Raw genomic sequence first — 14558 nt, 5'->3', positions numbered from 1 at the left:
TTACTCATAGCTGATTGATAAGGTAACTGAATACATGCGATAACTAACACAGATTTTTTACTGGAACTAAATCTTCACTGAATAACTGGTAATTGAAAGCAAAACACTGAATCAAAGATGCATTGATTCTCAGATTTATAATCTACTCTGATCTCTCAAACTCCCCCAATTTACAAGATTCTTAGCTTCAAATTTAGAGCTTCCTAGGCCTACTTTAACAACAAGTGTCCTCAAGGTAACATCTAAATTGAAACTTTAAAAAGATAACTTACAGTGATATGTTACGGTTTGAACGCCGAAAATTGACGAAGCATTAGAAGCACACTTCTTATTTAGAATCCAGAATGAATAAACGAAAAGGAATAAAAGGAAGAAAATCTACAGTTTACCTTATTTTTATCACAAAATAAAATATATTTTAACTCATAAAATCAGGAAAATATAAACAAATTTTACTATAAAATTAATAAAATATTTTATCTGTTTTTATATATCATTTATTACTGTTTTGAAGAATGTGACATTGAATAAAAACAAACAGCTTATTACTATATATATGTTACATATTTTTTGGCTACTGAGGTTAACAAAATTTTTAAGTAATATATAACGTTCAAAATGGTAAATACATTTCTAAAGCCCACTTTTACACTTTTGTAATCTTATAAAAGTATAACGATGCCTTAAAATAGTTTTAACAATGATATTCATTGGCTGTTTTTTGCAATCTCTATGACGTTTTTACTATTTTGACCAATAAGACTTGTCCAACTGGAGTATGCTATCGGCGTTGTTCGACACACACAGTGAGATAGTCGCCATATTTGAGCTTGTGTAATGGAAGTGTTGTAATGTAACTGAAGTTAGATTTTCGGTTATTATCTTTAATTTACAGCTGTCGTTAACTGAGATTTTTTCTTCCTCTACAATTTAATGTATTACTGACTTATACGTTGCTTATATTATTTTCTTTAGTTTTCAACTCTTTCAGTAAAATATGGATGAAGACATTTGCGAAGATTACCGTTCCTCCTTGGCTGATTTGACTTGTAATAGTAAGCCTTTAATCAACATGTTGACGATGTTAGCAGAAGATAACAGCAAATATGCGCACAAGATCGTCAGGGTCATCGAACTTCATTTGCATGAGGTTATTTTATTTTCTGCTAAACTTTATTGCTACAAATAGTACAGTAATAAATAGTTTGATATTTGTGCCCTAAACTTTACAGAACTGGCGGAAGTCTTGTTATATTAGTAGTAGGCTTAACTACCATTTCGAAGGTTGGGGTTTTGTTTGACTCTTTTGAGCTTGGTCAAAAATTATAACTTACTGAAAAATTAATGTTTAAGTAGTGTCTCCTATATTTACATCGGTAATAATCTACATCAACACTAGGTTTGAAAACCAACGGGAAAAATCTTGAAAATTATAAATTATGATTCCATACTTGTCTTGTGAAAAGATGTATTCGTGGGGGAAAGAAAATACCATTTTAACTTAAAAAAAATCATATTACATTATGATATGTATGTATTTATGTAATAATTCTTCATACTATCATAAATACATGTCAGCTGTATTCTGTTGGCATAAACGTTTTCAATATACTTATTTTAAATTTGATTTTAATGTCACAATATTTGTAGGTATAAAATTATTGAAACCAAGTTAGAATTATCTCTATTTAAATTTTATATGTATGCACTTAAAACCAGAAAAAGAGCTCAATGCTCAGAAATGGTTAATTGCATACATTACATTATGAAGTCAGTTTTTTAAAAGCTTTAAGCGAAAACTTATTTTGTGACATTTATCTAGTGTAATTTGAAAAAAAAAATGAAAAGTAATATTTCTGCACAGCTTCAAGGGCCTCACCCATAAATTATGCATTTATAAATTTTTTGCATTTCTATGCATCTCAAGTAATAGGTGTACATTTGCTAAGAAACCATCATACCTTAGGACAATGCTTCCCTAACTGTGTGCTGCAGCACAAAGTTATGCCACAAAGTTTTTACAATTATTAAGTAATGTAAATTTATTATCAACTTAATACATTTTGAAGTTTGATTCAGTTTCTCCTTGATACACAGTATAATAGTAATTTCTGCCTGTCTTGGTCAAGGGGGGGGGCATATGGAATTAATTACATGTGCCACAAAGAGTTTGGGACATTAAAAGCATATCACGAGCTGAAAAAGTTTGGGAAGCACTACCTTGCAATGTTTTGTTTCTTATGCGACTTTCCTTCCTTTTCTCGATTTTATGAGAATGGCCTGTTATTTCCACCCTTCTATGACCCCAGCATGTGATCACAACTACAAATGTAGCTCTGCTTTTAATGTTGGTGAATGAATGGATACATCCTGCTTTAAGGCCATAAATTGCACTGTTGAATCAAAAAGTTATAAGAAATAAACTAAATTAGTAGTTTTTCTATAACCTTTTTTTTTTTTAAGAACAAATACTTGATAGATGTCAACAGGCTATAAAAAGAGTGACATTTTTATATTGTTAGTAAGCAATACAAAACACAATTACCTTATTCTTCATTAGAGTATACTGTATTATAACACAAAGAGACTGCAGGATTTCTGACTGCTTCTTTGTTGCTTTATAGCTTATGCCTATGTCTTTTTACTTGTAGAATAGCTACTGAAAATGCTACTATTACATTTGTCATAAAAGAGAAATGGGGTTTTGTGTTTCCAATTTACAAGTAACTTCTTGCCTCATTCCCCCAAGTCATTTCTTGTAGAGTGACATTTTTTGCACATTCCAAGTAGTTCAGTTTGAGTACAGGTTATTTCAAGATGTTATTTCAAGATGTCTGTTATGTAGGAGATGTGTTGTCAAATACTGTAATTATTGATGATCAATTATTTCAGACTTGCTTGGTTGAAAAATGCAGTCAACTTGGGTGCATAAGTTTGTATTTGTGTTAGAAATGTATTTTGTTGAATTTACTTTTAGTATTTCTTGGAATATTGAACGGAATTGATTTTGCAGTGAGCCATTGCACAAATCTGAATAGAGCATATGTAGAGTTATACAACAGATACCTTGGATTGATGTACCTGGGCAATATAGCTAGAGGCATAATTAAAATATCATTTATAATCATAATTATTGGATCTGGGTTTATTTTAGCATGCTCCAAACCAAAACATTAGGGTTTGTAAATTTCCTGAATATCTTCTGAGCATAATTTGCCACTCCAAGTGATTTAAAACTTTTTATGGTGCAAATAGTAATTAGACATAGTTCAAAGGGCAATAAAACAATAAAATTTAATTATAAATAGATTTATAATGTTATAAACTTAGAGCTAGTAGGAGAAACAAATGTAGCTTCATGTTACAATTTGAAGTCATTCTAGAAAGGTAATTTAGATTTATTTTGGTTGTTACAAGGTCAGTCAAATTGACCAATCCCCTTTTGAGATAGGGGAGAGAAAATAACAGATAAACTCAAGTTTTACTGAAAAAAACGTTTAAAATGCATTTAGGAGGTTTTAGAGATTACACAAAGAAAATGAGATTTTTGAGATGAAAAGTATTTTTGATTTTAACATGAAAAATTACTTTGCACACAGACTATTCAAAACAAATGCTCAATATATTCATGGACAAATCTTTATTTTATTAAAAATACTTCACTAAAAATATATTTTTTATGTGAAACGACTTGTAATGTTATCTAAAAGACTGCCAAATTTTGTGAAGATATACACGGTATATTGAGAGTTATAAGTATTAAATCTATAAATAATTTAAATCAGTACAAAGAGGTTATGTGGTTGGTCAAATTGGCTGTGCCCGTGTTGAGAGAGTTAAATCCTTATATATTGAAAATTATTGTAAAGGTTTGCACATAAATAAAATACCATTCTTTAGTAAAAATACTGCTACATTGGCTGACTTGATGCCATTATGATAGATTGTGGGTCACCAATAAATATTTAAATTCTAAAATGAGGTATTTTCAATGTTTTATCAAAATGGTATCTCGCAACAATTTTGGAAATCCCTTACCCATCCAAAAGAAAGATATGCAAATTTTTTATGACGGAACTAGTTTTAGATTTTATGCACAATTTGAATGACAAAACAATCATAAATTACTACATCAATACCATAGAATTCAACTATAATTTATCAAGCTTAGTAACTAAGATGTACTTTGGTCTAAAAAATATGAAATTTTGAGAAGACAAAAAGACACAACCTACCTCCTAGAAATATTGATTCAATAGAAAGAAATGGCATCCAAGCCTGTTAAAATGGCTGAGAAAGACACTAGGGGACATTCTGAGCTTTTGATTGGTTATTCATGTCAAATAGAGAAGTAAGTGGATATAAGGAAGTATTTCCAAAAATGGAAAGAGGTAAGCGAGATGCCATTGTGTTTGATTTGTTACATGTGTAATATATTAGCAAATAAGTGAGTTAAAGAAAAAGCTTGGTAATTATGTGAATGATGAGGGCTAGCTTTAAGATTTTTAATATTATTATTTTAATTTAGTTTAGAGGATGGAACAGTTAAGATGGACCAATAGGTCCTATGTTGTCCCAAAACATTGTTATGTTGTGAAACCAATTTGTAGTTTTTCTCTTAGTTCTTTTCAGAATGCAATTTAAAAAAAAGTAGTAATTTATAAGAGACATTAGGAATGATTTTTATGTTGAATTTGACTATTAACTTTAGTAATAGTAAACTTAATGAATTTGGTTTGAGGCTGTTGTCGCAGGTTGTTTCTCTGCAATAAGATTGATACAAATGCACAAAAGCCTGCAGTGGTCTTTTTAATATTTTAAACTACCATATTAAAATTGTTGATACAGGCATATGTGTAGGAATTATTTCGCAATGACTATAAACTACAAAAGAAAGTATTGTAGGCTTAAATTAGATAATAGTATGCACACTTCAATGTCTTTCTTACTATTCAAATTTCTGCTTTGTTAATTCACAGTTTAAAATGTGTTATAATTATGACTAATGTTTCTTAATTTAATTTAGATACAGAAGTAAATGTACATTTATTATTTTGTTATAATGGCTATAATTGTGTCAATTGTAACAATTTCAATAGGTATGTTAAATGCCATTAACTTTTTTTGTATAACTGGGTCAAAATACATTTCATGACATTTTCTAGCATTAAGTTCAAAATTTAAACAGCATTGTGATACATGTCAATAAACTTGGCATTAAAATGTCATTTATAATTTAAATCTTCATTTAAATTTTAACTTTTTTAATTTCAAAAATATATACTTAAAAAATTGCATCATTTTTCTGTGTCACATTATGCAGCTGTGCTGAAAATTCTCATTTTGTGACAGTGAAGAACACTCAGGGAAAAACATCAAATATTTTTACTTGAGTGAAAACAACTGAAATACACAGAATACTAAAAATCCTTTGTTTATTTATTGTTTTTCTTTTTAAAGTTACAAACTTCAGTAAAGTGTGTAAAATACACTTATTGAGTTCCTCTGTGAAATATGATATTAGCTCATTTAGTATATGTGCGAAACAGCTAATGGGCTTCCACTGGTATTTTTTTTGCTTTTTATGCAAGAATTACTGTTCCAGTGCCAGAAATACAACAGTAGAACCATAAAATTAAAAGAAATGTGAAAAAAGTTAGCAGTTCAAAGTGCAGAGAAAAACATTGTATTATTCATCTTTTTTCATATTTAAATTCTTCATTTCTCTGTACATTGATTTCAGTACAATTAATGCCAAGGTAGAGAAAATAAGAGAAGAAATATAAAGTATTATCAAAAACTTTTGATATTCATTTAGTAGGTCTAGAGGTTATGTTAGTGAAATGTGAAAACTTGGGTGAAAAGAAGTGTATTAGCATGAAAATAACCTTACACTCATAATGACTTGGTAAATGCTTTGGAAATTCACATCCAAATCTTTAGTAAAAATCTGTTTTTTTTATATACAACAGGCTTTTAATGTTTACTAAAATATTGCTAAATGTTGTGAAGAAATGCTTATTAAAGTCAGTTAGTGTATATAGTTTTACTCTTCCAAGGTGGGTCAAGTCAACTAACCCTCAAAGAATGCCCCACTACACTTAAAAATTTGGGCCCCTTTTCAATTAAACTTGTTTTAATTTGTTTGTAATGTGTATACTTGTTTTTTTTAGTTGTTGTTTTATATAACCTGATAGTTTGTGAACATTCCAGTTAGCTGCTATGTTATAGACTACCCACTGAAATTTTATTGAAAGCTTGCACATTTCACAAATATTGCTATCCTTCTTTTTGAAAAAATGTCAGTTCTTTTAACTGTGATTGTATGATGACTTGCAAACAAATTAATTTTATATTTGCAAGTTATAAAATTTTTGTTTTTAATACTTGTGAGTTTTCCAAGACTTATAAAATATTCTATCAAGTAGAAGTTTAGAATTAAAAACACAACTATTATTTTGTTTCATTTTACCAAACTTTTGAATATCTTTTCTTTATGAGAAGTTTTAACTTTTTTAATACATAATCCACTCCTATGTGTATTAAGAAGTGCTGAAAAAATTGCAACTATTTTTAAGTTCATTCTTGTGAAATAGTCAATATACCAGAAAATGTAGAAAAAAATTGTTATAATAGATAAAAGCCCTTTCAATTGATTTATTTAATATAAACTTCTTTATTTCAGTTGTCATGTGGAACAAGAAAACTTCTTGTTTTTTATATTACTTAGAATATAATAATATTAAAATAACTATGTAATTGAAAGCCTATTATAATGTTCTGTATCTTGTTTTTTTTTATATAAACGTTTGTGTGTGATGTTTTTCTGCTTAGATTTACTAGCAATTAGACGTTATATTTTTGTATAGTGTAGATTTTTTAATACCCACAGTCTATTTGTATATACACTTAACCTAAATGGTTGATTGAGATGTATTTGACACTTATGACAATAATTATACCTGTATGTTTTATTCAAATTTATGAGGCTTTATTAGAAGCTGGCAATTGACAATTTTCATCACCAACTTACAACTTTCCAGTGGTTACTTTTTTAGTTTAAATAATTATGGAGTATTTGTAGATGAACAAATCTTTCTTCAGAAAGTAGACTTAGTTATAGCATGAGAAACTGCTGAAAATAAATTGTCTTCAATATAATATTTTAAATCAAGAGAATTATTCTATTTGGGAGAAATTATCAGTGTATTTTGCGTGACACATACAAATGTGTAGGTGATTTTTGTCATAGCCAACAAGAAGTGCAGGCAACAAGATATGTAGTTTTAAAAAATCAAGAAAGCAGAGTCTGAAAGATAAAATTTTAAAATATATAATAAAAAGATAAATAAACTTTAACATATAATAATATGTGATATGTGTAATTATTCTTATGTTGTCAGGATGTGAAAATATAGTCAGGGTAAATTTATGCTTGTCATAGTCTCTTCTACAGAATTCAGGTGAGTTAATACACGTTTAAATAAAATATTTTTTGTAATGTTTTAGTAGATGCTCTTTGGGCAATATATACTATGTTACAGAAAGTTAAGACTAGGAAAGAGATGTGGAAGAATTAGAATATACAAAAGTTATTAAAAGCATGCTGCTCGAAGCACATTTACAAATTTGTTGAAAACAGTTTTTGACATGAATTGAAACTGATTCAAAAGATTAATGAAACTACATAAATAAAAATTTTAGAGGTTAACGATAGAACTGGGAGATTACTGGTATTTGCTTTATCAATTAATTAGTCACCTGATTAATCAAATGGTATTGTTCCTCAAACCTTGGTACGTACAAGAAATAAATAAGGATTTGACAGATAGCCTTAGTAGCTTCGCTGTAACAAAGACAGGCTGAGCAAGTTTGGTAGAAATGGAAATTAAACCTAAGAACCTCGAATCAAGGGATCCTCTACCAGAATCACCAAAGCTCAGCAAACTTTAAGTAAAAAAAAACTAAAAAAGGCTAAAATTAGATGCAGATAGCTCTTTATGTTGACTTGTGCTTGACAACACGCATAACTGTAATAATTGTAAACAGTTGATTTTTATTAAGGTGATTGATTTAATCGTAATTATGCTTAGCTTACATAAAACTAATAGATGTAATCGCTGCTCATAGGTAATCAGTTATTGATTGAAATGCCCAATTCTATGAATAAACAAATGGCTATATGTAGGTATACATGTACACACACATGCACACACAGGTATAAGTATAATTCATTGACACAATTGAAAGTCATCTACACATCATCTTCATGGAATCAGTAGATTCTGTACAGTCCTAACTAAGGAGAAAAAAAAGAAAAATGGAGGGTAAGAGTCATTTGGAATCTCAGAATCCATGATCTTTCTGATGTTGCAAAAATGTGTGAATCAGGAATACAAAGATTCAGTAGATCATGATATTGTAAGAAGAAGAAACAAAGAAGCTCTGTCAGTGCTTCCTATAGCCAGGTATGCATATACTTCTTTTTGCCACAGTGAATGAAATGAAGAGAATTAAATTTTCTGTCATAATTAGATGATTATTTAGTAAAAACTGTTTAGTATAGAACCAGAGAACTGTTGGTCATAGCATACAATATTTAAGAACAACAACAGGCCTTGTCGTTCCACTGAGGTTGCCTCATCCACTTAAAAAAATAAGATTTAAACCCATCCCTGAGTATTAAAATATTTAAGTATTCTCTCACACTTAAACTTTCTGCATCCATCACATCATAGAAAAGTGAAAATGTCTTTAATTCTGTTAATATGGGCTTACTCTGACCTTGCAACCACCATGTAACTATGAAAGTATTTATACTATAACTTTTAAAATAGTGAGCATATATTCTAGAAATTTGGTAAATATTAAATCTTGTATTTTATTAAAGATTTGTCTGTGAATTAGTGTGACCCAGACTTTTGCTAGCCTGAAGGCAAGGTTATTTTCATGTTAAAATTAAAAATATTTCATTATATAGTTTTCAAGTTTCATTTGCATAACCTTTAAAACTTACTAAATGAATATCTAGTTTTTTTTTCACTAAAACCCATATTTTGTCTGTTATTTCTTCTACCCTAACACTATATGGACTCGATTTGACAGACCTTGTAACAACCACAAAAACAACAACTTATATTACCCTTTTTTTCTTTTTAGAATGCCTTGAGATTGTAACAAAATTATAGTTATTGATCCTAAACAGCTTAAGGCTTGTAACAGTTTACATCAGATTTTATTTAATTTTATTGTGTTATTGCTTTTTGAACTGTGTCTAGCTAATAATCCCGTGATACTAGCTATAAATCACACAGTGAATGTGTAGCCAAGTTATGTTATTTAATGACATAACACATGAATGAGCTAGTTATGAGAAATGGAGAAATGTTATTTTTGTCAATCTAACCTAACAAGTTACTAATTTTTACACTTAAGTTATTTTCACAACAATAAATAAATACGTTAAAAACAAATTTAGTTCTTTATATGTTGGCCTTTTGTTTTTTCTTTCCTGTTGCTTGCCAATGAAACTTAAGGTTATTTTGTAATAATGATACTGGTACATGAATTTTAATTTATTTCATAGATGCACTTAAAAACAAAATAATAACACAAAGCAAACAATGCCCTATAATTATTATTATTTTACTGGCTTTCTAACTAAAGCACAAGTGCCTTAAAATAATTCCTTTAGTTGGTCATTCTGAACTCTGTAATGGCAACTTTTAATTTGTAGGCAGAATAACTAAGACTCTTCTGAAAACAAAACAGCATCATATGTCATTCAGTAAATTAAAATTGTCGTTATTGATTTTAAATAATCCAAGAGCAAATGTCAGAATTATTTGTGAAAGAAGGTATATGATTAGAAAGCATGGCAAGTGGGTGTGACTTTCTGGTTTATATCCAAAAACAAAGGAAGTTGAAAGCTAATAATTAAGCTATACTTTTGTAATATCTATACTATAATATGTAATTTATATTAAACTCAGGATGTCTTAGAGGGATGAAGACGAAAATAGGCTAGTCAGAGCAAACAAATATGTTATGCAGACAAGGGGAGATTAAAAATTTATTTAAATATTTCTATTTGAAATCAAAAACTTAAAACTTATAATGCTAAAATTTTATGTATTAACTACATTTTGATGACAAGTTTATTCAATATACATTGATAATAAAGTAGCTAAATTTTGACTGCAACTGTAAAAATTTATAATACACACTCTGACAGGTGCTACTATAGGGTGCGATCTACTGCAGTATCTGTAGCTTACCAAGACCCACCAGACCCTATTACCACTACCCCAGAGGGATAATAGAAGACCCCACCTGACCCGACTGGACCTGTCTATTTAACTAAGTGTAAAAGTCTCGGTAGACCACACACTATAGTAGCACCCTTTGACCTACCTGGGGGTTAAGTTGAATATGACTCCTACCTAGCCAAAATTTATATTTGTGCCCATTCTCACTATTAAATATTAGAAAATAAATTTTAACACAGGATTTTTTCCTTGACCAAAAGCAAAGTACGGTAACATTTTAGGTAGCTTGGCAAGGAACATGAAATGCTGGTAATTGTTTTTTGGAGATGATGCATACACATTGGAAAATCCAGAATCAGCTATATCTAAGTATGTAATCCATATGATGGTAGCATATTTCAGTCGTGAGTTATGAACAGTCAAAAAGGGATAGGACTTTGGAGTGACTGCAATACCTTATCATCAGTGGTCACACACACTGAATATTTTTTGTTTTTGTTGTTGAGTAATAAATCAAATTATGACCTTTATTTTTGACATTCTGACTTGGTTGAAAGCTACTACTATTATTGTTAGTATTCTTGTCACTGCCAAACCTATTTTTGAGTGTTTTGATAGAATCTTTAGGCTTTGTAAATGGATTTGCCTTGGTAAGGGCTGTCAATAAGTCTCATTGTGATTGCACTTACAGAGGTTGCACAGGTTGGAAGTTTAACATCTCGGAACCTTGCATATGCTGGTAATTGAGGAAATAATAGTGAATGATGACAGGCCAAAGAGTAGTAAAGTTCTAGTCACAGTGGGCAATGTGGTTAGGAGATATCTGATAAAGATCTTTTGGGGTATGGTCTGAAAAACACATGCAACAATGTGTGAAGGAAGCTCACATAGCAGACCTGTCTGCTACACAAGAAGAAGTCATACCTTATGAAGTTTCTCCAGATGACATGATCAATTATAACTTGGTCAATTTTTATCTGATTTAGAAACTAAAAGTTATCTATTGAAGAAATACTTAACATATATTATTTATTTATTATAGAAAAATTTAACTATCCTTACAGACACGGTGGTTTGGGTAAATGCAAACCAATTTATCACTTGGCTAAAAATTGGTATTGCTACACTATAATGAAGTCTTTATTTTATACAGTCAAAAGCATGGGTGGAAAAATAGCATACACTGATATCCTTGACATGAGTGAATTTGTCTAGAGCAAACAAATGAAATTTGTAATCTCAAAAGACAAAATATTTCCTCCACCTCATGCATAATTCCCTTTTGAAGAGGAATAAAATAAAATTTCTTTGGGAGAGGAGTAAATACTGGTTCATTCTGAGGGCCATATTCAAAATGAGAAAGCCTGTTAAATGAATCTTTGATCCATTATAAGGTCTTTCTCCAACACATTTTTTAGAAAGAAAATTGATTGCCATTTTAAAGGAAGATGAAATTGATATTTTATGTAAGTTGCTGAATCTAGAAGGACTGTTTCATTTTATTTGAGGTACAAATGTTAATCTCTCAGTGACACTCCTTGGTCAAGAAGTTGGTTTGAAAAGTGGATAAACACATAACACTGCTTCATGTGTGTGTTTGTGTGCTAAATTTATTTTCTTTTTGGTGTGTGATAATTTCTTGATAAATTTCTGATAGAGTTAAACACACTATTAATCAGTGGAACATTTACTAACTTGAGAAAAAAAGGAAGGAAATTTTGGTTAAGAAAATTAGATATGATTACATTTGCCACTTTTTTTCACCACTGGTCATAAAATAGATTGTGATCTATTTTTATGTATGAAAATTCAGGAATAAATTTTGAAATACAATAGTGACTTCATCAGGTGCAAATATTTATTTAAATAACATACACACACTCACATTTATATATAGCTCCAAATTTTTTTGTTAGTGATAAGTACAGTGGCAGGGCTGGGCAATTAATTTGATTTATCACTATAATGGATATAAGAATCAATTGTATTGATTAGTGTCACGTAAAATGATAATTAATCAGAGGTATGTTTAAATCAGTTAATGTCGGGTATTGCCATTCTGATTCATTATTTTCCATTCATGTTTGTTCAGCTTGATTAGTTAGTGTCACAACTTACAAAATTATGTGTTAACAAACATTCGGTAGTTTTATTAGGGTCGTCTTGTGAAAGTTTGTAGCAGGAAACTAATGGAACAGTATTAATAATATTTTCAGCTTGTTACATATTTTATATTTTATATAAAAAGTATTTTATATAAAAGTAACTTAATCCTAACTTGTACCTGAAGATGAAGGATTGTTCAAAACTTTTTGTAATAAACAAAAAAAAAGCTGAACATAGGAATATTAGTATCATATGAGAGTAATATATTAATTAGCCTGGCTTAATTGATTTGCAAATTTTGTTAACTGTTTATAATATAGGGTTTGAGATTAGGATGCACAGTAGGTCACATTTATATTATAAATGCATGGAAGTTGCATGCACTCATTAAAAATAAAATATATGCACTTGAAAGATTTCTGTACCTGAACCTGAATTTTATCAATTAATACTTTCTTAAACCTTTCCACAGTTTATTGTTCTCTGCCAGTTTTTGTTGTTGTTGAAGTTAGGATAAGCATTAACAAATGATGTGAAAAAAAAGTTTTATTTGTTAACAACTTTGTATATTTATTATGAAGTTTTAAAACGTATCTCACACATAAAATTGTAAACAAATTGTTTAATGCAAGTTTTTCTGAAAACTTTTTGAAATATGAATAACTCGGTTGCTGTTTTTTAATATTTTTTTTAAAATGCATATTTAATGCAATACTATATTGTTAGTGCAAGTTTTACATCAAATACAATTTGAAATAAACCAGTGACATGAAATACCATTAGCATTCAATTTCTCCTATTGCCCAGCACGGTAAGATATGATAAGATAGTATTATGATCATACAAAGTTTATTTGCCTGTGTGGCAATAACTTAAGATGAGACATAAATGTTTTGATCTGCATTTCCTTTCACATTTTCAGTTAGCAATTTGCATGTCCATTCATTGAGCATTCAAGGTAGCTGTGATAGTTGGGGTAATAAGACGTGACTCATCACAAGTAAATTTTTTGTTGAAAGTACATTCCACAAAAGTTTGATTAACAACTATGTTTTGGTGGCAGAAATTTGCATATTCTAATCGCAAGTAAATTGTTTTACTGTGTTAGAAAATAAGATCGTTTAATAGCTTGTCACACATACTAGAGTCAGAATTGGATTGGCTTGAACATATGTTAACTACTTATGGTCATGAATAAACTAAGAATCCGAGTCTCTGTACTTTAGTGTCAGTACCTATATTTTTTCATAACTTTCAGAATATTCTTGAAGGCTGACTTAAAATAACTACCTTCATGCTTGTTGTTGCTTTTTAATACATTAATTGGGATTGGTAAATTAAACACTCACTGTGGAAACAAGTTTGATTTTATTTTGGTTTAGTTACTGTTTAAGACTGACTGAAAAAGATTTTTCTGTTCAGCTTAACCCTATTTTGACAGGTTTTCCTATGGTCAGGGTTTATAATTCAAATTTTAGTATTATACATTAGTTAATTTCTTAATTTAAAAGTACATGTTGAAACAAAGTTCTTAAATATCAATTTTTGTATGTTACATGGTATGCTGAAAACAGCTTTTGGTTCAAATTAGATGTTTGTGATGTACAAATACAAATTCTGTAGTTTCTTATGAATTAGAAACTCCAGTTATTGATATTGACAAGTTAGAATATAAAATATGGGTAACATTCCAGTTCGTCTACTTCCATTGGTAATAGACTAAATGGGAGTAGATGAAGTGGAAATAAACCTAAAAAAATACAATCATCAGATTTTGTCAAATATAGAATAAGGTTTAGATAGAAAAATCACTTTGCCACAGTCTTAGAAACAAAGCATCTTTGTATTTATATTGTTTACAGTACAATGCAATAGACTTAAAGCATTCACACATCGATGTTTTTATGTAAATGCACATATACACTACAAATATATCACATAGAAAAACCTAGCTTGTTCTCAAGAAAGTTTAAAGTTTTTTCATTTACAATAAAGTGACATACCAAGTTTACAGAAAAATAAACATTTATTTTGGTATATGATTATATTAGAATAGATGAAATGAGAATAAACCAAAATAATAACTTCCTATCTTTTCTTTTTGCTGAGATATCATTATATTTAGCAAATCAAACACAGTGGCCCTGCCCACTTCTTCCATTTTTGGAAATGCTTGCGTACACC

General features: G+C 29.4%; 1 protein-coding gene across 1 annotated transcript in view; it reads left to right on the top strand.

The window, feature by feature from the left end:
• Nucleotides 1-783: 783 nt before the first annotated feature.
• Nucleotides 784-14558, top strand: part of LOC106478578 (pre-mRNA cleavage complex 2 protein Pcf11-like) — an 80477-nt gene continuing 66702 nt past the window's right edge. The window contains exon 1 of the mRNA XM_013939133.2: nt 784-1150. Within this exon, the coding sequence (XP_013794587.1) occupies nt 998-1150 (153 nt within the window). The 5' untranslated portion in view covers nt 784-997. The remainder of the gene's footprint in view (nt 1151-14558) is intronic.

Source organism: Limulus polyphemus, unplaced genomic scaffold (assembly GCF_000517525.1).
Source record: "Limulus polyphemus unplaced genomic scaffold, Limulus_polyphemus-2.1.2 Scaffold227, whole genome shotgun sequence".
Taxonomy (NCBI): Eukaryota; Metazoa; Arthropoda; class Merostomata; order Xiphosura; family Limulidae; genus Limulus; species Limulus polyphemus.
Note: the sequence above shows the minus strand (reverse complement) of the source record. Positions and strands in the feature narration are given on the sequence as shown.